General features: G+C 45.4%; 1 protein-coding gene across 1 annotated transcript in view; it reads left to right on the plus strand.

Moving 5' to 3' along the window:
* The window catches only part of GNL2 (G protein nucleolar 2), a 448,358-nt gene that overhangs the window by 315,960 nt on the left and 107,979 nt on the right, over positions 1-24,419 (plus strand). Inside the window, exon 12 of the mRNA XM_069622651.1 lies at positions 4,131-4,235. Coding sequence (XP_069478752.1) covers positions 4,131-4,235 — 105 coding nt within the window. The remainder of the gene's footprint in view (positions 1-4,130; positions 4,236-24,419) is intronic.

Raw genomic sequence — 24,419 nt, forward strand, 5'->3', positions numbered from 1 at the left:
ACGACACCCATCAAATCTATTAGGTAGTGTAACATCATATTGGAAAAGTTCGGAGTAGCATCGGGCCTAAAGGTGAACATCAATAAATCTGAATTATTAAATCTCACCCTGAAGGATGGAGAACGGGAAGCTTTAAGGGCATGCACCCCCTTTGTATGGTGCACAGGGGGAACCCGATATTTGGGGGTGAAGATTACGGCGAAACTCGGGGGCTGGTATGGGGCCAATTACCCACAATTGTTAAAGGATATTAAGCAGGATTTCCTCAGGTGGAGGACCCTCAGGGTCTCTTGGCTGGGTCGGCTAGCAGCAGTGAAAATGGTTACTCTTCCAAGGTTACTATACCTGTTCAAGCAATTCCTCAGGAGGTGCCAGCAATCTTTTTTAGGGAGTTAAGGACCCTGACTAACAAATTTATTTGGGAAGGGAAAAGAGCTAGGATTAACAGGCATCTGCTGGAGGCACCCAAACGAGAGGGGGGAGGGGGCTGGCGGTACCAAACTTCCAACTGTACTGTGAAGCTATGAAACTGAGGGTGATTAGAGAGTGGCTCCAGGAAGGGGAAATGGGTCAATAAGTTGTGGGATAAAATGGATAGGGCTGTAGCGCATCGGGCCTGGTGAAAGTTCTGTGGCTGCCAAAACATAGTAGACCACCGCATCTATATATGAGCTCAGTGACTAAGTTGGTTGCGGACAACTGGGATAAGCTGGTGAGACCTAAGGGGATAATGACATTCCCTTCCCCTTTTACGCCCCTTTTTAACAATGGGGATTTCACCCAATGGATGGAAAAGGGGGGCCTTTACACAATGGCAGATTGGGGGATGCAGGAAGTTGGGAGACATGTTTAGGGGGGGGAATACTATCATTTGTGGACTGCAAAAGGGAATTCGGGGTAAAGGAGGGAGAAAGGCTCCGATACGCGAGCGCAACTAAGACATTGGGTCTTGAACCCTGGCATTAAGGGAGCCGCGAATAGGAAGGTAACGCTGTTTGAAAAATTCCTACTGACTAATGATGGGTCCAAGGGGCTAATTTCGAATCTCTACGGATAACACAACTGATGGGCATCAATGCCCCTACCTGAGGAGATGGGAGGAGGTATTAGGGAGAGAGATGGACAGGGAGGAGTGGGAAAGGTTGTGGAGAATGATTCCTAAGTTGGCTAGGGCTTCCCAGCTCCAAGAAGCTTGGTATAAGATCCTATTGGGTTGGCACTATATACCGGCCCGACTGCACTGGTTATACCTGGGTGTTCCTGGGGACTGCTGGAGGGGATGTGGGATGATTGGCAGATCACATTTGGTGGGGATGCCTGAAAATCGGGCCATTCTGGCAAGAAATTCATAGGGCGCAAGAGCAGACCTTTGGTCCTGGAGGGGGCCCGGACGCCAGAGCAGACTCTGTTGGGGTTGAGGGAAGGCTCTGCGGGTGCTGAACCTAGGGCACGTGAGAAAGCAAGAGTTTTCCTGACATTGGCAGCCACAATGTTGGTGGCACAGAGATGGAAAAGTGCAGAGATTCCCGGGATGCAGGATTGGCTCCGTAAGATATGGGAGATTATAGCACTCGAATGGGCGACATACGCCATGAATGACTTTGCAAACAATTGGAGAAATACTGGCTTTTCTCAAGGATGATTTTTGGGTGGTTTGGTGTCCGCAACGCTTACGACTGTTGGATCTGCAATGAACTTTGTAGACTGGCCCATGGTAGTGTGGGGCTGGAGGCTGAGCAGATGTGCCTCAGGGGGGGTGGTGGTTCGAGTTTAGTTGTCCTGGTCGTTTTGTTGTAAATTCAATAAAGTTTTTTTTAAAAAGGCGATTCTCTTGGACAGGAAAGCAGTGGACCACTGGAACGAAAGAACCGAAGACGAGCTGGAAGAGGACGGCTGCTGCAACTCCTGGACCATTGATTTGTCTGGTGAAGCCCTGCTGCAGGTTCCGAATCGCCAAGTTCATCTAGACAGAGAAGACCCTTCAAGGACCTTGAGTTGGTGGGACCAATCTTTGTAAGCCACCTGGATACCATTCTCTGAGCTGGTTGGGTTTAACCAGGGGGGAAGGACACCAGCTTGTGTGCTTGACAACAGCTACTGGAACCGAAGATCTTCCATTTTGCCAGCTTGTTTGACCCTCCCTGTACAGTGTTGTAGTCCTCCTACATCCCCCCCCTCTTGTACCCACAACTGAGGCACAGGAACAGTGAGATCTACAGGAACTGCCAGGAACCAATGTCTTCAGCTGCATCTTTTTCTTCATACCTAAAGTTCGTGAAACTTTTCCAATTTACAGGCCTAATCAGCTTGTGACCCAACATATGATTCTTTTTCGTACAAACAACTTCTGAGAACATTGGCAAAGACTTTACCGTTTACTACAAGAACTGTTCTTTCCTATCCAAAACACTAGCCCATTGACTTTGGCCTAGGCCTATTGAACTGAATCGAGTCCTCTATTCAATTGAAACTATTTGCACTGCCTAAGAAAATATTTGTGATCTATTTATTAACTTGTGCCTTTTTAGTCCTATTCAAAGTAACTGAAATGCCCTTTTGCTCATATTTCTGGGGAGCCTTATTTACTCAAACTTATTGGTTTGGTATTGAAGTGTTTGTGTATAATAAGTTACCTCCTAGTGGTTTTTTTTTTCTCTAAATGACTGTAATAAATTAATAAGTGTTCTACCAAGAAACATTGAGTATAAGTGTCTACTTGAACCACTGTTATTGTAAGCCCTCTGTGTAACATCCTTGTACTGCTCACATACTCTTGAGATAAGCCTGGTTGCCCAGCTCTCTACCAAAAACTGTGTAGTAGAGGCTTATACCAAAGGTTGGTTTTGCTTACACCTGTAGTCCTAATTGTATGTGGTGGTCCCAGAGGGTACTGCATGCAATTCTGTCTAACTCACTTCTTGCCCACCCCAGACGCTAGGGCGCCAGAGGCGGTCTTCAGTCCTGAAGCCCACCAAAGCGAAGGAACAAAGGGACCAAACCTGGTTTGGCACGCAGAGAAACTCTAGAAGGACTTTTCCAAAAAGAAATGGCAAAAATAGACAACCGGGACCTGTTTAAACAAAGGGTGCTTAGACGCCCTCTTGAAAAACATGGCTCCCGCGATTTAACGCTACCATTGTTCGGGGTCGGGAGAAATCATGGTAGTTCATTGTAAAACCACTGCCACCAGCCATTTAGAGAGGAAAGGGTAGTATTTGACAGTGACATGAGTTTCTGGACACCGGGGATACTAAGTAACCCCTCCAGCAGTCTATTGTAAGATAGGGTGTGTTGGGTCTAGGAATTTAAAGACTAGTAAAGTCAATTTCACTTTACTTTCTCTGGGGAACAGTAGTTTATTCCAGAGAAGGTATTTAAACCTTAGGACAGCATAAAAGGCTTCCCTGTGTGACACAAATGAAAAGATGATGCCTATGGAGTTGTTTAGGTTCCATAACCAAATGAAACATGAGCAAAACACACATCAAAATACATGAGTGGGGAAAAAAAGGCTCACTCTCCAGGTAAAAAAAATCAAGCCTTCAAAATCCAGCAACGTTGCTGGGGGTCTCTAAGGTAAAGGGAATTGGCACATTTATGAGAATTCTCCCTAACAGTCTTGTCTTCACATGAACACATTAAAGGGGACTCTCTGAGCCTTGAGTGCCATTTAAACTGTAGAGTGGCTGTAAAATACTCATTTGAACAGCGGAATGTAGTGATTTTACCATTTACGTTAAAGTGGTTGGTCCACACACAGCCTGGAGGCATTATACTTCAAGTACAGTTTATTTTTGCACTCTGCCTGTTTAATAGCTACAGAGAATGACGGGGAGAGTGTAATTCTGGTTCTGGAAGCACTGTTTTGCTTTGAGTTTGTCCTCATCTCAGACAAGACTCTATGCTCTCTTTTCTAGGTTAACATATTTAAACGTCTTAGTTCTCACAAAAGATCTGGTGGTATGCACATTGTGGGACCATGTTCTCATGCTTTTGCAAATCTTGTGCAAGGCTTTGCACTCCTAAAATGTCCTGAATGTGTGTTACGTGTTGATACCCAAACAAGTTCATGATATTGAGATGCAAAGTGAGTTGAACATGATGTTTAACATAGTCTTGTGTTGTTTCAGGGAGGCGAACCAGACCTTCCAACTGTCTCAAAGATGGTTCTCAATGACTGGCAGAGGGGCAGAATTCCATTCTTTGTAAAACCCCCAAATGCCCTGGTTCCTCAGGTATGTGCACATCCATGTGAAAAATGCATTTGAGTTTTGTCGCATTTTATGCTTTCCACTCTCCCCAAACATTTTGCTTTTGTTCCTGTCTTTGACCTTATTTTTCTGGCCAGTGGAACTTTTACTCAAGTCCCCCTGCTAGCGCAAACCTTTTTTGATGTGCTATTCAACAGCAGAAATAAGGCTTCTAGGAAAGGAGTGCTTTTTCAGTGCCCTATTTTGGCCCCATGGTGAGTCTACCATGCTATAGTTGTGTTGTGACGTTGGCTGGCAACAGCTGTAAATTTACTTTTGGGTTAGCTAGGAGTGCAGCTGGCTTTGCCACAGTAGCTCAGTAGCCATTGGGGTTCTCTAAAGAGGGCGCTTCAGAACCTACTCTGGTGAGGGGTTCTAAGAGCCCATTGTAAAGGTGCCACCAGTTTACATTTAAGTTGTAGACCAAACTTTTAATGGTAACCTAGCTGAGTAGTTTGGCTTCTCCTGTGCGGAGGAGACTGTTGGGACACTTTTCCTAAAGTCCAACTAAGGGCTTCATAAAATCTCATCTGAGGCGGTACAAAACTCCACTCTTCGTATAAGCCTGCACTACCTGAGAACATTTGGTAGTGTAGACGGAGCAGCCAGGCTTATCTTGAACGAGAGGGCTGTAGCCTCCCCAGGCAAGCCCAATCCCGCCTCCCATCCCTCCCACACACCCTGATTGCTTCCTCCTCCCCTTATCACAAACCCCCCTAGGGCAGCCCCCTGCCCGTTGTAGCCCCTAAGGGCCACAAGGCAAAGGGCAACTTCGACATTGGCGGCTCCAAAACGTGTCTGCAGGGGAAGCCAATGAAGCCAGCAGTCAACAAACGCCAACAAAAACTGTGTGGCATGGGTGGGGTGTAGAACAATTACTCTACTCCAGAAATCCCCCGCCACTCTCTTACCTTTCCATAACCTAGACTGCCATAGACTTACACCATGCATTCCTAGAGAGATGTGTGACCACCAGCCTAAACCTTTTCATGGCTGGACAGTAAATGTTGCCTGCATTACATACCAACATACTTGCCAATGTTAACTAGTACCACACCTAGAGAGAACTGTGAAGATTAGCATACGTCACATCTAGATAGAAATGCGATTGTTAGCAAATGCCACACTTGGATGGAATGTCTTAACTTTCTCCTGCGTCTCATTTTGATAGAAATGTAAATATTATCAAATGCCATAGTAGGATGGAATCGTGATCGATGGCCTTGCCTCACGTCTAGATAGAATATTGAGAATTAGCAAGTGCCACACTCAGATGGAATAGTGAATGATGGCAACCATCACACCTAGACATAATTGCAAGTACAGCAAAGCCAATTAACCAATCCACTAACAATCTCACCCCTCTGCTTACACCTCTCTAACTCTAACCAAACACAACCACAAGCCTACAACACAGCAATCCGCACATACTTCACTACACTGCAACAACAAAACAAACCACAAATGGACTTGCACAACAGCACACGACGTCTACCAATCATAAAACACCCAAAACCCAGCCAACGGGCCCAGCGGGCTGAAGCTGCAAACCGCACATCACTGCTCTCTTGCTCTTTTCCAGCTTATTCCGACTACCTCACCCCCCTCCCTTTTCAAAGCCGCCAGTGCACCAGGGGACCACTCCAGTGGTGATAGTGTGCGGTACAAATATCCTTTAACATTAACATATATTTGGTCCAAAGAAACACTAGATAAAAATAAATGGTTTATTTAAATACAAGTAGGCCAAGTTCAAAGCGGGTAAGTAAATACTATAACATATATGAACACAATTCTAAAAACCATAAGCAGCACTTTTTCAGGTGACTGCTTCAATGGTAGTGGCTTGCACCAAAAATTAGCACAGTAACATTTAATTCAAAATTCACTCTATTTTAGAAGTGCCCTAGAGCAGCTCATGTAAAGCACCACCCAGTATTAGATTTAGAAGAGCAGTAGCTTTTCCAGGGCAGTATACCCTATTGGTACGGAACTTTTACACTATTACTAATCCAGGAATAGATAGTTGGAACAATATTTTTCAGAAGTTTATTATACGATTCTAAGTAACCACGCATATGACTATTTTAGAAGTGCTTTAGAGCAGTTCAGGGAAAGCATAACCCAGTTATGCACTTTTAGAAAGACACAATGTATTTCAAAGTAAGGAACCTCATATACTTTTAAGGGGGGCTACTACTACAAGAAACTCCAAGACCACTCCCAGACTGTTTGATCTGTATAAAGCAGATCAGGGAATGCAGTAACCATTTAGTATACAGTAAGAATGACAATCTGTTATTCAAGGTAGGTAAACCTACACTCATTCAGTTAAGAATAATAAAACCGTACCAACACATTTTTCTTTTAGAAGGGGGAGAAACTCCATTCAAAGCAAGTAAAATATCTTCAAATGGATTGTGTCCTCCCACATATTCGTTCTCTTTGATTTTCATTTCCAGCTGGCTGGCCTCAATATTTTTTTTAGTAGAGGGCGCTGTGCGTCGGTGTCCCTCGAGTCGATGTCCCTTGGAGGCCTCTGTATCGGCATCATCATGGGTATAAATAGTTGCGCGCAGCATCCGTTGCTCAGTTCTGTTTTTCCACGCTTCGTAAGCCTCGGAGACTTGACGCTCGATTTTTCAGTGAATCAAAAATTTCATAAAGAAAAATCATTGAATCTTCGATCCACAATGGCATCTTCGTCAACTCCATCGACACCCCGATCCGGCTTTAAAAAAATGTCGGGATTGTGGTAAGTTGTCGTTGACCAATCCCCACAGGATCTGTCTATGGTGGTTGGGCCCAGAGCACCCTTATTCAGAGTGTGAAGAATGTCTTTCTATGACAGTGAAAGCCTTGAGGGAGCATAGGGGGAAGCTGGAGTAAGTTAACACTGTTAAATCTGTTACACCCTCAAAATGTACCTCTGACGAGTCTAGACCGTCGTTTCGTCGTGGAAAAAGAAAGCATTCCCGTTCGATGTCTAGAAGCAGATCACACCACTCATCCGTAGTTCGCCCTCATCTTGGTCCTCCAGTTCCCCAGAAAAAGTTGCTTGCACCACGAAGTATAGCTCCCTGGCTCAGTGGGAAGATTTTCGTTGACCCTCTCTTCTCCCCTCACCCCCCCCCCCCGCATCGGGGATACCTAGAGGCGATACCCTGGGTAAAAAACCCAATAAACATAAAAGCTGTGAGTCGTTGACCTCAGCAAAACATACTCATCGTGCGTCATGAACCCTGGAGTAGAGAAAAAGCCTCTTTGACGCATAAGGCATCAACCTTACCTCCGAAGTCTAAATCTGCATCATCTACGACTTAGTCGAAGGAGGAATTGCTGGCGCCTCATGCTCCTTCAATGCCATCTGCACCCAATGCATCAGTGTCTCCTTCAAGAACGTTGTGACTGGTGTCGACCCCATCGGCGGCATCGAAGAAAGTCCCAAATCCCTTGACGACATCGAGGCCAATCTCTAAGTCAAAGCCTTTCGCGATTACGTTGAGACCTATGATGTCTTTCTCCACCAGTAATGACTAATATAGCTCCATCATCACTTGAAATGGGTTTCACACCCCTTCCACACTCTGATTATTTCAGGAATTTTCTTCCATATATGAAGAAGGGGAAGACTCCGATGCAGAAAGGCCTTTTGGTCTTCAATATACACGACCTCTACCAGAGGAATTTGTACCAGAAGAGGTTAGGCTAAAGGATCTCCAAGAGTCCCTAGAGGAGACCAGTGGTATTGATGCCTCTCCAGAGGTAGACTATAGTAAACCGGAGCCTGGTGATCATGCTGAAGGAAGTTATAGGTTACTTATGAACAGGGTAATGGGAGTACATGGGTTGGACAAGACCCACACCCACTTTTGACCAAGATGACCAAACGGACATTTTAGATAAGGGACCTCAAGAACCTATAGTTCCCTTCCATACAGCATTGCAGAAAAAGGTAGCCACAAATTGGGAGACTCCAGAAGAAATTCCTGAAGTCAGTAAAAAAACGTTCTGCAAAATATGGGACGTCAACTTCAGACCCTCCTTATTTATCTAAGCACCCGACTCCAGAGTCTAGTAGTCCAAGCTGCTACTTCATCAGGCAGACAATCTGCATACCCCACAATTCCACAGGATCGTGACTACAAGAAATTTGATGCCATCGCCAAGAAGGTCTTCTCGGCATGTAGCATGGCTCTTAAGTCTGCTAACGCCACTTGCACGCTGGCAAGGTTCAGCCACACCCTTTGGGAGTGTGCTTCGATGGCGGCTGACCACCTCCCAGAGGGAGAGGAGAGAGACGGTTTCTTGAGCATTATCAAGGACGGGAGGGATGCGATGTGGGAGTACCTTCAAACTGGTCTTGACTCTGTTGACAGGATCAGCAGAGCCATGGTGGCTAGTACCACAATCCTCAGATTTGCGTGGTTGCGGAAATCTGCTTTGCTCCTGATAAGCAATCCAGACTTCTGAATATGCCCTTTGACGGCGCCTATCTATTTGGTAAAAAAGCTGATGACAGTTTGGAGAAGTTGCAAACTTCCAAAGCGGCGTCCAAATCCCTTGAGCTGCAATTTGACAAACTCCAAACTGCCTCACAGGTACGCCCTGGAGGGGTAGGTCCTTTCGCTTTTCCTCTGGGTTCGGAAAAGGCAGAGGACAGCCAGCTCAAAGGGTCCAGAGACGATTTACCCATGGTGGACGGGGCAAAGGTACAAAGTCTGCATCCGCAGGTGCTGCCTTGCCTTCAGCATCTGCGTCAGCTGCTCCAAAACCCCTCTGAGTTCTTACCACACAAGACCCCAGTAGGAGGCAGGTTAACTCTGCATCCGACATGGCAGGATATTACTTCAGATGCTTGGGCATTGGAAACAATTGCCCAAGGCTACCGCCTGCTTTTTCTACACACCCCGCAGAGTCATCCACCAGGGAACAACCCTTTGTTTCCAGACCCACTCCTTATGCAGGAAATTTTGGACCTGTTACAGAAAGGTGCTTTAGTACCGGTACCTGTAGAGGAGAGGAATGAGGGTTGGTAATCCCGTATTTTCTAATTCCGAAAAAGGACAGAGGAATGAGACCCATCTTGGACTTGCGAGAATTTAACAAATTCCTTAGGAAGGACAAGTTCAAGATGGTAACCCTTTCTCAGATCCTTCAAGCCCTCCATCTTCAGGATTGGTTGGTATCTCTGGACCTTCTAGTGTTTCTCTGCGCGCCGAACCAGGTTTGGTCCCTTTGTTCCTTCGCCTTTGGTGGGCTTCAGGACTGAAGGTTGCCTCTGGGGCCCGAGTGTCTGGGGTGGACAGGAAGTGATGGAGGTGCCGAATCTCCCTGTGCTTAGTCTGTGGGATACATTGACCCACTCAGCAGAATTCCCATCCATAACCAAGCTGCACTTCAGCAGTTAACAGCAAAATGGCTGCGCTGGCTCCTTTCAGCTCCACTGCCGTGCATCAAAACTGCGTTTTGCAGCTACAAATGATGGCTGCACTGTTTTGCCAAGTACTTCTTGGGCAGAATGGAACAAGGGGGTACACTGAGAGCCTGCCCATGTGTTTCTTACATGCACCCAAGAAGAAAATGGAAAAGCAGCACTTCTTTGATGCTAGCTTAACATTTCCCTTTGAAAAAGGGAAATATTTTACATTTAAACTACATTACTCTGGTTTTATCAGAGAGGCCCTGCCATGCCCATCCATATTCAGATTGCGCTCCAGCAGAAGAGTGCCATATTCCTGAATGGCAGGCGGTCAGACCAAAGCTGGGAATTCAACAGAAGCTTTACTTTCAACCACACGGGAAAACGTTTGACCTTTGGGCTACAAAATGTCAAAAATCACTGCTTCCTTCAACAAAAAAAAACTTAGCTCTAAGGGCATATGTCAAATTCAGTGGACCTGTGTCTTAAACAGATTGCTGTGTAAGTGAAACTGACTAGGGCTGTAAAACAATGTTGGGAAGTCAGAAGGAAGAGCAAACTTTTTGAAATGGTCTGCCCAGCAGACTTCACCATGTGTTAAAATGTGCTTTTGCAAATAAGGAAAAAGGCCGGTTTTAAAAGTGTAAGGTTGAAAGAAGGCCCTGTCTTGGCCTAGCAATGTAAAGGGGGTTTTGCTGGGAAACGCATGTGGGAGGTTTTATTTCAGCAGGCTTGCTGCTGATTCTAAACAAAATGAAATGAAGAAATAAAATGTTTTGGCTGTACTGGGCAATTAGCCCAAACAGATTTCTGCCATTTCCTAAGGGACATTTGGGTGCTGATAAACAGCAGTGCCCTACCCCCAAGAGAAGCCACAAGGGAGATCTGGGACATATACGTGTTAATAGCCGCCCTTGAAAACTTTGAATGGATCAAGGCAAAGAAATATCACATGCGCGTCAGACTTCTGTCTGAGCTTCAGCTTGAGGCAATAGATCTGGGACACCTAAGTGCGACTTCTGGAAGTGACAACCACCAGTCACTCAGGCTGGGCAAACTCCAGGGAAGCCCTAGGCTGAACTACATTTGGTGGTAGCATGAAGGAAGAAAATGGTCCCAGTGGAGGACAAAGGCCGCCCATTTTGGCTCTAAAGACTAGTTTGTTAATAAAACTTTGAGACTTTTATTTCCGCAATTGGACAACGCAGAAATGCAAAAGTTTGGCAGTCTAGATGCAATTTTGATGGCTGTAATTCAAGACGTGGTAACCTTCAGTGTCATATAAGGGACAGAAATGGCAGAGAATGGGATATTCTGAGGAAAGTGTATATGGTGACACTTTGATATTCAAGATTAAAATGCCTTATGATAATATGTACACATATAAAGTTATAGAATTTTAGGTATAACACTTCTCACTGAAAAGGACGAAAAATTATTAGACGGACGAAACCAAGTCCTACAAATGTGAGAATTGGACTGCCATGCTCTGCGTGAAATATGTAATCTGCCTATGTAATTTTGTTTAAGTGCCATAATGGTAAGTGTGTAATTTGTGAAGATTGATTTTTGGCAAAAAGGACTGTGGGAAGGCTTTGCATCTCATAAAACACAACCCCATACACTTAAGTCCCATTCAGTTCTGCCCAGCAATAAACCCAGTGATGTAACCCGCTTTTATGTAAGGGGTGGGAGCTCACAAGGACAGGACACTCTCCTGAAGTTCCAGCGCCTGTGTATCCTGATATTCCAGATCCATCTTTGCAAGATTCCAGACTCTACTGCAAGGCCAAAGCATAGCTGACCCTATCCCAGCAAGGCCAGTTATCCATAAAGCTCCACAAAAATCGCAAAGGGGAACAGCTGTGGTACCCTCGGTAGCATCCTGTGACCAGACCGGCCTTGTGCTCACTACCTGCATGCCTGCTGTACCCTTGCCATCCAGTGACGAGACTTGCCCAGCTGCTTGCTTTTAGGAGTGTCAGCCGCTATCCTGTGACCAGAGCTTTTGCGTCCAGAACCGGTTGACTTTCCAAATCCCCAAACTCAAGTGCGGCTTGTGAGCATTTCCCCATCCCATAGCCTACCTCATCTTGATACTTTGTCTTTGTTCCACTCTTTAAAGAATCCTATCCATACTGATTCCTTGTTAAAACTGCTAGAATTCGCTGTGCATCTTGTCATTTATCTCCAAGCGTTAGCGCCACTTTTCTGTTCATCGCTCTCTTCCATAGATCATAAGTCCTTAGGCACATTTGGAATAATCAAAGTAATTCCCGCATAGTTGAATGTGTGGTGAAAAGGTTGACGTTGCGAATCAATCTTGGAACGTACCGTGTCTTTCTTTAACCATATAGTCTAGATAATTTAGTTTAAGTAAAACATGCCTTTCCTTTTTAAAACCGATTTTTCTTAACTGCTTTATTTTACCTAAACCGAACCTCATTCCACCTTGAAAATCTTATCCAATTCTTCAGCTATAGCTATTCTTTCACTTCTATATTGTCCCTATGATGTGCATCTATCACCCAACCTAAAAACCGCATTCCGAACCTGTGTATTTCACCAGTTTTTCTTAAACATTTTTTACATTTAAAACAAAGAGAAAATTGCAACTTTTCAACATGTGAATGTGGCTGCACGGTTTTCATTTCAATTTGCTTTTTGAACTGTATGCCGTTTGTGATACCTTATAGTTGCTAGTTATATTACATCCCTGAGATAAAACATATGTATATCATTATCTAAACACGTCATTAATTTGTTAAAATCCGAGTGAATTGTGGGTTGAGAGAACATTGTAGGGGGAAACCTTAACTGAGGTGTTATCTATCCTAATTGAAAAAGTGCCATTATTCATTTGTGCTTCTGATATGTTCTTATTTCATTGTAATTATCACCCCATTGGTGATTGCTGCCCAATATAAAAATTGTGTGATTTTCTTTGAAGTTAAAATAAAAAAATATTGTGTTACCAACCACCGACCTGGTTCATGGTGCATTGTGACCTGGGGTATTTGTAAAAGGGGGTGTGAGACTGGTCGGGTATCGTCTCAAATCGAATTTGTAGAAAATAAAGAAAAAGCATTCTCATTGTGCGCTACATCTAAGGCTAAGGGCGAAGGTCCTGGTCCGGTGTGACGCCCGATTGGAATCATTTACAAGCCTCCTAGGAGACCCAAATGCACTCTGGTGTGATTGGCTGGCTGACTGTCTGGCAAGGACAGCCACCCTGCTGGGTGAGTGACAGCTAGGCTGGAATGAATGGGAGAGAACTGAATTAAAGGTCTCTCTTGGCTTGGAAGGCAGAGTTGACCACTGGAACGAAAGAACCGAAGACGAGCTTGAAGAGGATGGCTGCTGCAACTCCTGGACCGTTGTTTTGCCTGGTGAAGCCCTGCTGCAGGTCCAAATCACCAAGTTCACCTCAACAGAGCAGCCCCTGCAAGTACGACTTCTTCCTTTGAGTTGGTGGGACCAATCAACTCAACACTAAGTCACCTGGATACCAATCTCAGAGCTGGTTGTATTTTCCTCAGAGTGCTGCAGGAAAACGAATAGCCAGGGAGAGGGACACCAGTTTGTGTGCTTGACTACAGCTACCGGAATTGAAGATTTGCCAGTTGCCAGCTTTTAGACCAGTTCCAGTGCAGTGCAGGAGTCCCCTGACATCCTCCCTCTTGTCCCCACAACTGAGGCTCAGGAACAGCAAGATCTGCAAGAACTGCCAGGAACAGAAGTCTTCAGCTGCATCTTTTTCTTCATTGTAAGGTACTGTGAAAACCCGACAGAACTTGCCTCTCACCGTGAAAGTGCTTGAAACATTTGCAACTTGCAGGCCTAATCAGCTTATGACCCAGCATATTCTTTCTTTTACAAACTACTTTTCCGTTTAACTACCAGAGCTGCTTTATCCTATACAAGACTTTAGTTCATTGACTTTGGCCTAACCTATTGCATTGAATTGACATCTGGTGAACTCAAAACATTTGCACTGTCTAAGAATAATTGTGATTTCATTTTATTAACCTATGCCATTTTGCTCCTCTTTCAAAGTAGTTTAAATGCCGCAGAAATGTACTGTGTAAAGTACTGAAGTATATTTGTGTGGTGTATATATATATTGCCTCCTTCTAGTGAATGTTTTATAACTGACTGTGAAATAAATTAATAAGTGTTTTACCAAGAAACCTTGAGTATACGTTTATTTGAATACTTGTGATTGTAGACCTCGTGTAACCTCATTACAGCTCACATTCTCCTCTTGAGATAAGCCTGGCTGCTCAGCAACGCTACCAAAACTGTGTAGTACAGATTTATACCAAAGCTTGGTTTGCTTACACCTGTAGTCCTAGTTGTGTATAGTGGTCCCCAAGGGTACTGCATACAAACTTTGCCTAACACTCAAAATCCAGCAAAGTTGCTGGGGGTCTCTAAGTTGGAGGGAATTAACATTTTTGAGAATTCTCTCTAACACTCCTCACGTAATAAGGAGGCTGAGAAGATTCTGGAAAACCATAATCGTAATTGCCCCGGACTGGGCCAGGCGGACATGGTACCCGGATCTTCTAGGCATGTCCATCTGTCCTCAAATTCGTCTTCCACAAAGAGAGGATCTTCTCTCTCAAGAGGAGGATCAGGTTCTCCATCCGGATATCCGAACTCTCAACCTTCACGCATGGTTTCTGAAAGGTTGAGATACAAAGATTGGGATCGCCCGGATGACGTAATGGAGGTGTTTCTTTCGGCCAGAAAACCAGCAACCAAATCACTATACCGCTGACGTTGGAACAAATTCTGCAGCTGGTTTAGAAATAAGAATATTGACCCTTTTTCATGCAACACACCAATGGTGTTATCGTTCCTATTATACCTAGCAAATTGAGGTCTACAAGTCGGCACAATTAAGGGTTATCAGTTTTCAAACGCACGGCTGAGGAACCTTCATATTTCAAGATGCCTTTAGTCATTCAATTTCTGAAAGGGTTGACTAATGTCTACCCACCAACTCCTTTTCAAGTTCCCCTGTGGTACTTAAATATAGTTCTAAAATTTCTAATGAACACTCCTTTTGAACCCCTCCATTCCTGCCCTTTTAAGATTTCTCACTCTCAAAACAGTTTTCCTAGTGGCTATGACTTCTGCCAGGAGAGTGAGCGAACTACATGCTTTATCTTGAATACCTCCACATACTATATTCCACAAGGTTATGGTAGCCCTTCAAGTGAAGCCTAATTTCCTCCCAAAGGTTGTGTCCATTTCATACTACGCAGAAAATAAGATTACCTTCATTCTAGCCTCCCCATCATCCTGGGGAAAGAGTAGGAAAGATTGCACAGGCTTGATCCAAAGCGTGCTTTGAGTGTCCGCATCAGCAGACTTGCAAGACTTAAGCAAGCAGACCAGTTGTTTGTGGGGTATGCAGGACATAAACTAGGCATAGCCATCACCAAACAAACCATCTCAAGATGGATAATTTTAACTATCCTAGAATGCTATAAATGACTGGGAGGAAACTCCCCCCTCAACACCTAAAGGCTCATTCAACCAGGAGTATCGCAGCTTCGTCAGCTCGCCAGAGGGGATTTCCAATAAGACATCTGTGCAGCTGCCATATGGTCGTCTGCACACCTTTACCAAATTCTATAGTCTAGACTCCTCCACTAGCCAAGAAACTAAATTTGGAAAAGCTGTATTGCACTCTGTGCACTCTTAAACCATACACGATCCATTCGAAGAACAATTTGCTTACCAACTGTAACGTTATTTCGACTGGATGTTTCTCCCACGTATTCCTTATCGCCCCTCCGATCCTTCCTTGCAGTAAAACTTCCCTTGTAGTTGCAACCTACGCTCCCTCAACGGTACTAACCATCTCATACTGGACAAACATTGTACTTCAAAACAGAACTGAGCAAAGATAAGAAATACGTGGGAGGGACATCCAGTCGAAAGAATGTTCTATTCTTTTTAAAGGAGCAACCAGCAACTTAAAGGTAAGTATAAACTAAGTAACACTTTGTAATTTCTTCTTTCACAGAGACACAGTAATCACTTAAACTACTTTCACAAGTAAGTACTGTTATCATTTTCCAGCCAGAAGCATTATCTTTTAAAGTACTTACCTAGTCTGTAGCATAGGTTTTTCCAGGTGGCAGAGGAGGTACCGTAGTGGTCTAGGAGCAGAGGATATCTTCTTAAACATGCAAGTATTCACTTTAGACTTTAAAAATAAAAAAATAATATATAATTGGTTTTCAAAATAATCCACATATATTACACCAAAACACTGTGCATAAAACTAAAACAATCCCCAATTGACCTCCTAGCCTCAACACCCCCCCCCCACCTTTAGAGTCTTGCAATATACAACATCCTTCTAACCTATGATCATCACATCTCCCGCACCCTCTGAGGAGCCATCTGTTTCGGGTTCCTACAGGCCAGAGCCCAACAGTGTTGAGACCAAGTGTTGCCAAGCTATAAGCGTCTCTGCCTCTTCCCCCTCCCCCCCCCCCCCACCGCTTCTCTCCATACCACTGTTTCTGCAACCGTCCATTTCAGGAGGTCCCGCCACCACGCTTCTGTGTTTGGTCTCCCACTTTGCCTTGCAGCCCATAGCTATCTTGCGCTTGGCATGGATGTAAGCCAGATCTTTAAGTTTGCTCACATGCTTTAGTTTGCGCAGTCTCTGGAATCCCCCTACCATGCACACCCATAGGGAGTCCACTTCCAATTTAATCCCCTTATTAGCCAGGAGGTGTGCTGCTTCTTCCCACTATCTAGCTATATTTCCGGGCATGCCCAGAACATGTGTATCATTCCAGCATCCACCTCCCCGCATTTCGGGCATTTCTGTATAGTGGCATTTGTAAACCTAGCACATTTTCTTGGAGATCATATATGCCCTGTGTGCAATGTGTAGCTGAATCTGTTGTAGTCTTACATTTCTGGACACTTTTTTTATATCTCTGCATCCTCGCCCATAGCCCATCACTTATTGTCTTCGCCACTTTCCTCTTCCCAGTCTCGCCTCATCTGCATCACTTCCTTTCCAACCTTAGACATCATTATTTCATAAATTCGAGAGATGTCATGGCCTCCTGAGACGTTTCTATGGCAGCATCTGGCTGCTGGGTCAACTCTACCTCCGACCACGTCCTCTTCACCAATGTCATCAACCTAGAATACGTGATCTATTGTCCACTATGTAAGCCTGTGTCTTCTCTCAATATATCAAATTCTATCTTCCCTTCTTCTTGCCATACATCTCCTATGGTTGTTACCCCTACTGGTTCCCAATGTTCTCTAATTGTCTTCCTCAATCGTTTGTCCATGTCCTTCAGCACTATGAAGGGCACCTGCGGGGAGCACGGCTACAGGCTTCCCATCATCTGGCAGGCTCTATACCAGATTTTCCGACCCAGGTTCAGCAATGCCGACATCCTTCCCTTTGGAGGATAGGCCACCCACATCCACTCGTTCGGAAAATAGGGTGCACACTCTGCTCTTAACAATCTGGACTCCGGTGTGGTGTCTTCGGATAGCCATCTTGCCACATACTGGAGCTTGATCATACAGGTTTTGCAATTTCCACAGAGCTATCCTATTTCTCGAATTGTGCGAGATGAACCGCCTACATATACTCTGCACTTTGGTAAAAAACCGTTTAGGTATCATATATGGGACATTTGCGAAATTGTGCAGCAGTGTGGCTAATGCTGTCATCTTAAGCAGCGCTGCCCTACCCATCAAGTCGGAGGCAACTGCGCCCAAAATACTATGCTACGTTAGATCCTCTCTGCGTTCTTGTGTTCATCCTCAATCCTGTGATATATATCCACCCCCAGGTACCTAAAGGTGTCAGTTGCCCACCTATACTGTAATACTGGTAACTCGTGTTGTGGAACTCCTACATATCTTTCTAGGTGGAACATTGTGGACTTCTGTGGGTTAATCGTTATACCCTGCAATATTGTGCATCGTTCCATTACTTCCAGAATATACTGCAAGTTTTCCTCGGGGAGGGGGGGGGGGGGGTGTGTATTTCAGGTACAGCATGTCATCAGCGTATAGCGACATCAAATGCTGTCCTCCTGCCGTGCTAGGGCCTAACTCATTATAGTGATGCCTTAAGTATATCACCAGAGGTTCCAACGCTAAGATAAATATCATCGGGGACCAGGGGCAACCCTGTCTGGTACCCTTGCCCAGAGTCCATCGTTACGCGATAATCGGACCCGTCCAGACCCGAGCCACTGGTTCACTGTACAGTAATTTAGCCCACTTCAGGTATGCTGACCCCATCCCATAGTCCTTCAAAACCACCATCGACCATGGCCATTTGAGCGAGTCCAAGGCCTTTACCGCATCTAGTGAGACTATCGCTACTTCCTGGGCGCTCCCCCCTGTCTGGGCTATGATTTGATGTAGCCTCCTGAGGTTATCAGAAATACACCTTATATCCTGTTTGGTCATGATGTACTAAGGAGTTTATCATCGGCTTCAGCCAGTTTGCCATCACTGCAATGAGGATCTTGCAATCTTGGTTCAGCATTGATAGCCGTCTATAGGATCTGCAATCTGTACTGTTTGTCTGGCTTGAGGAGCGGGATGATGATTGCCTCCCTGAGGGTCTCTGGCAATGTGCCTTTGTCAAACGCTTCGTTCAGCATGGCCAGCATCGGTGGGAGTAGGTCAGTCTTATACGTTTTATAAAACTCGCTCGTGAGACCATCTGTACCCGCAGCCTTATTGGTGGGTAGGGTCTGGATTACGTTTTCTAGTTCTTCCAATGTGAGTGGTGCATCTAATCTCTCTCTCCATTTCCCCAAGCTTAGGGAGATTGATCTCTTCCAACGTCTTCAATATATCAATTTCCTCTTCCTCAATCTTATCTGCGTGTAACTCTTGATAGTATCTATAGAAGCACTTGTTCACTCCTTCCTGGGTGTCTTTTCAAGCCATCTCCCCTGTGTATTTCTCGAATCACCTGTTTCGGAGCCTCACTCTTGCACATCCAAGCCAGCAACCTGCCTTGTTCATCACCTTCTGCATGTTGTCTTTCTATATATCTTCTATAATTCAAGTTGCTTAATCTTTCCCAATGGGTTCTACATTCCTCTTGTAGTTTGCGTATGGCCTCGGCCCCATCTGGGGAATCCGTTCCCCCTTGCATTTTGTTCTCGATCTCCCTTGCCGTGTGTTGCAAATCCTTCATTATACCTCCTTGCAGTCCTTTCGACTTTGAGATCGCTTCTCCTCTCTACCACCTTAAATGCTTGCCACAGCATGCCAGCTGACTTCACACTCCCCGTATTAAGCTCAAAGTATTCCTTTATAACCTTCCTCAAGTCTTCTCTAAATATAGTATCTTTCAGTGCTTCAGCTCTAAGCTTCCACGTCGGTATCCTTGGCCTAGGCGGGGAGACCCGCCACCTCACGACCAGCGTTGCATGGTCCGATAGGACTGCTGCCTTGTACTCTGCACTTTTCATCACCTACTAGTGTGCTGGCCACAAATATGTAGTCCAACCGGGTGTGTAAGTTGTGTGGGGCAGAGTAATACGAGTACCCCCTGTGTTGAGTGAAACCTTCCCTATATCTCAATCATGTGAAAGTCCTGTGCAAGTGCGTCTAGGGCTTTCGCTGCTGAGTTCGGCCTAGTTAACTTTTCATCAGATCTGTCTAGCCCGGGGGGGGTCCAGTGTGCAATTGAAATCTCCCCCCTTTTTAACTGCTCCATCTATATATGAACTGATCTTAGCATACAGGTTTCTGAAGTATATCGCAGTGTCATTGTTTGGGGCATAAATGTTGATTATATTCACCTGTTTCCCACTAGCCCCCTCAATAATACCATCCTGCCATCTGGCTCCACCTCTTGTTGTAACAATTTGAACGGGATGTGGGGTGCTACGCATGTGATAACCCCTCTAGCTTACATCGAATATGTTGCTTCCGCCGTGGTCCCCTTCCATTTCCTCTTTATCACTTCGAGTTTATCCTTGGTCAGGTGGGTTTCTTGTATCAATGCTATATCTATTTTCTGCCTAGTCAGGTATATCATGATCTTGTTCCGTTTAATAAAACTGTTTAACCCGTGCACATTCCAGGTCACTATCTTCAGATCCACCATATCGGCCGTATCCTACTCCTTCCCCCTCTTTCCTCCTATGTGTTCCGGGTTGTGATTGCTGACACTTCCCATTACACTCATGTGACTTCCCCCTCCCAACCCCTGACTAAAACAAACTCAACTACCCTTTCCCCACCCTCCCCAATCCACCCCAACCGACGCCCAACTCCATCCCTGGACCCAAACTGAACTCCCAACTCCGTAAACAATTGCCCAGCTCCATCCCTGGATCTCGGGCTACCCCACATCTGGTCCTTTTCCCTGGCCGTAGACAATACTTGGAACCTAGCAGGGGGATATTATTCTACTAATATCCTAACTAAACTAACTACTAGGGGATCAGGATGCGTCTTCTCCAAGTCCCTGCATTAATGCTACATCATATTATCCACTTGTGTATCTCAAGCACGGCTTCATATCCGCCTACTGGGTGACCCGCATTATCTGAAAAGTGAAGTCTCAAAGTTCAGACCTTAGTCACATGCAGTGTCTACCGCTCTCGCTTAGCGCAAGCCACAAGGTAAGGGCTTGTCTAGCGTATCCTACCCACCCCCCCCCCCTTATTAACCCTCTTGACCTCGAGCTCTGTACATAACATAGTGGGGCGCAAGTTCACTTATCGCCTTCCGTCTGATCATCAGCTGTCACTGGGCAGTTCTGCGTGTCCATCCAGTGCGTTGCATCCTCGGGGGGGGGGGGGGGGGGAGGGATTGGGGGGATTCGAAGAACACCGTTTTTGTTTCTGTGTAATACCTTCAATCTTGCTGGATACATAAGCATATATTTCAGGCCGGATTCACGCAACCTTCGTTTGATCGCCATGAAGTTAAGCCGTAATCTCTGCACTTGGAAGGTATAATCCGGGTATGCTGTTATAGTTGCTGATGCATGGCAGATGGTGCCCCCCCTTTGCGGAAATATTCAAGGAGTTTCTCCCTGTCCTCATAATTAAGGATCTTGGCAATGATTGGCCTAGGGGGAGCCCCAGGCGGTGGTTTCCTAGTCTGGGCTTTGTGTGCCCTTTCGACCATAAATCCCTGTGTGAGTGAAGCCGCTCCGATCTCCTGCAGCAGTAGAGTTTCCACGTAATTCGTTTGGTCCGGATTCTCCGTCACTTCTGGCAGGCCAACGATTCGAACATTGTTTCTACGCACTCGCTCTTCCGCCTCCTCTGCCCTGTTCTCTAGGTTCCTCACTAGTTGATGGAGCGTCGCAATCTCTCTGGCGTGGTGGTGCAGCTACTAGTATTCACCTGCACTTCTGCTTCCAGTTTGTGCGTTCCGCCAGGCCTCTCATCTTGCCTCAATAGGTTCATGTCCACGCTGACTGCGTCTATTATTTTCCAGAGATGTCTTTAAGTGTGCAATGGCAGATCCTAGTTTAGCTTCCCATGTCACTTTCAGGTCGGCAATTGCTGCAAGGATCTGTTGTGTCTCGCCATGGTATGATCTTCCAACTTATTGCATTCCTTTGCCACCTCTCCCGTGTGTTGCGATTCCGTGAATATATCAATCAGCGGCTGCTTTGCTTTGGTTTTATTCGTTTTGGACGCCATGTGAGTATTTTCCTGCCCAGCCCTTAGGACCTGGCTGCATCACGTGTACCCCTAGGATTCCATTGTCACTGTGCCGGACCAGTGATAGTGTATCTAGTCCCCTGGCGGCATCAACCGCTGCGGTGTTGCGCTCAGTTACCTGTCACGCAGGTCTCTGGCTTCTGCACATTTCTTGAAGTATTTTACGGTTATTCGCCTCCTTCTATGGGTGCCAAAAAAACGTTGTGGGTATGTTGTCCAGTCGGCGCTATTGCTCAGCCTCTGGGATGCAGTGTTGCTGTGCACTATGTCTGTGGCTGCAGTTTGCACTACTGCGGTCTTGCGGACAGATTGTGTGTGTTAGTCACAGTTTAGTATTGGCCTAGTCTTTTAAGGACTTCCGCCTACTCACCCTGGTGGTCTCCACAGTACACTTACGCGTAGTTATGGTACAATTAACTAGATTGTGCCGGTCCGGCACGAGAGCAACCCACAAAGCTCAAGTCGTGGGGCCCGACCTGCTGCTTCTCCTTCGGTCAGGTTGCCTCCGGTCCTCAAACAGCTGATCTTACGACGTGGTTCCCTGCGCGCGTCTGTGCTTTAAATCATTATTGCATCCAGTATTGTGCGTCTCATGCGCCAACGGAGAGTGGGAGTCTCTCCTGTGTGACTCTTATTTTGAAGGCGCCGCCTGTGCATCGCCCGTGCCAGTTTCGTATCGTAAGATGTTCGGTGCCAGCGATTCTTCTTTCTGTGCAGGTCTTTGACGTGCACCTAGAAACGGTGGTCACCCTGTGTCTCATCGCAATGTCCCACCATCTGTACACAGTAACGTGTCTTAGTTATTCATGAGACAAATAAGTGCGCCAGCAGCCATGCATGGATTTCGTAACCATCTCACGGGCTACAATGTTGGTTTGTTGTTGCGGGGCTCCCGTTCTCTCTTTGAAATGACAAGCGAGTACAACAAAGAGGACGCACCATCCATTACACCCAAACTTTCCGTCATGCTGCTTTCTAGCAATGGCGTTTGGTTCCGGGCTCTGCACCACTATAGCTATGAGGTCTCTCGAGTGCAGGGGCACTTGCGTTCATTGCTTGCATGCAGATATGATAACTTCCTTCCCCCAACCTTGCGATTAAGTTCGCCGAGTTCTAATCACACCTCAAACATGTCACAGCTTCCATGCTACTTTATTCGTCTTGATCAGCCTTGCGGCAACAATCTTTTGTTCCGCCCGGTCATCATCATCCTTTTTTTCCCTGTATAGACGCCCTGCCACTGCTTTTGTCAGTGTGTTGGATCACTTTAATTTCACGCACACATCAGTCCTTCCACCTTCATACGCTTGGCTTTTCAGTATTGCGCTTCTTTGCAGTCTGTGGTCACAGCTTTTATCGAGGATTATTAAGGATCAGCAGGAGTTCATGGAATTGCGACCTCACATGGTTCTGTAGCCATGCCCCCAAGTATTCACTTTAGACTTGGTTGAAATTGTTCAGGGACTTCATAGAAGGCTCTGTGTTCCAGCTTTAGGACTGGGCATGGGCAAACTCCCAACCACACAAATCACCCACTGATCCTCACAGGATGCACATCATTGTTAGGGGAGTTTTCATACAGTCCATTTGAGGTAAGACTTCATAAAACTATCCCTTGGCATACAGGGCCCTAACTCTTAGTATAAGCCTGTACTACCCAAAGGAACCTGGTAGAGCAGCCAGGCTTATCATAGGAGGTAGCTGTGAACGGAGTTGCCTGTTCCGATTACTGTAATTACTGTAGCCTTGCTATTGAAGTCACCTGAGGGTGTAGGGTAATGCCTGGGTGACATCCCAAATGGGTATTTGCTGATTTAGATAACTTAAGAGTGTGTATTTTTGGAGTGCTTTTGTGTTTTATATTGCTCCCTTCTGAATGTTTCCTCTAACTGACTGGTAAATACATTAATAATTGTTTACTCAAGGAACCTTGTCTGTGAGTTTATTTGAATACTTGTCACTGTGAATCTCTAACTCCCCTACAGCTCACATTGACCGCTATTGAGATGAGCCTGGCTGCTCAACACGCTACCAACCTGTTTAGTACAGATTTAAACCAAAGGTTGAGTTTCTATTGCCAGGGGGTCAGGGTTGTTGTAGTGCCCCCAAAGGGTACTGCATAAAATCTTGCCTAACACTGGTGGCAGGCGGTGAGGATCTATTGTAGAGTTGGTACACTAATAATTTTCTTAGCCTTGTGAAGGTTTTTAGTTGAACAAAAGCAAAGTTCCACTAGAATAGCAATTGTATAACATGCCAAATATGGATAACATCAGTCAGGAAGCCCTGGTCATTCTAAGAGTAGAGCGACTTACAGGCAGACTCCTGGCCTTACATATTTCTTTCAAAGGAAAGAAAAATGAATTAATTGCAAGATTATTGAATCATCAAAGTCTGGATAGTAGGTCTGTCACACCTAACCCAGGAAAATTATATTTGGGATAATGGTCTTAGGGAGAGAGCCCCTCTTTGCCTCAACAGGCCAGTTTGCCTCAACCTTTGGCTACTGGGACCCCACAAGGTCCATCACTAAGTACAGAATTTGTGTCTCTTGAGAAAATGAGACTTGAGTTAGAATTCAAAAAGGTACAAATCCACGCTGAAACCAAACATCAGGACATCAAACTAAGGGACATGGAAATACAACATGCTCTTGAAATGAAGAAATTGTCTCTTGAAAATGTTTCTATCCCAGAGTCTTCTAGGTCTTCCAGTCCAAAGAGACCATGCATACCTAGAGAAGCAGTGAGCATGTATAATATGAAACTTGATATTGTGGATTGGCTGGGTGCTTTTGACTATAACTATCAGGCTCCCCCAGGTTGCAACTGATGCTGTAATGGAGGTGGGGGAACTTGAAAGAGTGGAGTATGAAAATGTGAAGCTAGCTTTGATAGCCAGATTTGAGAAAACTCCTTCCCAGTACCTTCAGCGGTTTAGGACCCTCAAAAAGACTGATGGTACCCCTTTGGCTACCTGGGTGTGTGAATGTTTGAAAATCTTAGATGGTTTGGTTAAGGGTTACAGATTAAC

Source organism: Ambystoma mexicanum, chromosome 11, assembly GCF_040938575.1.
Source record: "Ambystoma mexicanum isolate Mex_15411 chromosome 11, UKY_AmexF1_1, whole genome shotgun sequence".
In the NCBI taxonomy this organism is placed as follows: Eukaryota; Metazoa; Chordata; class Amphibia; order Caudata; family Ambystomatidae; genus Ambystoma; species Ambystoma mexicanum.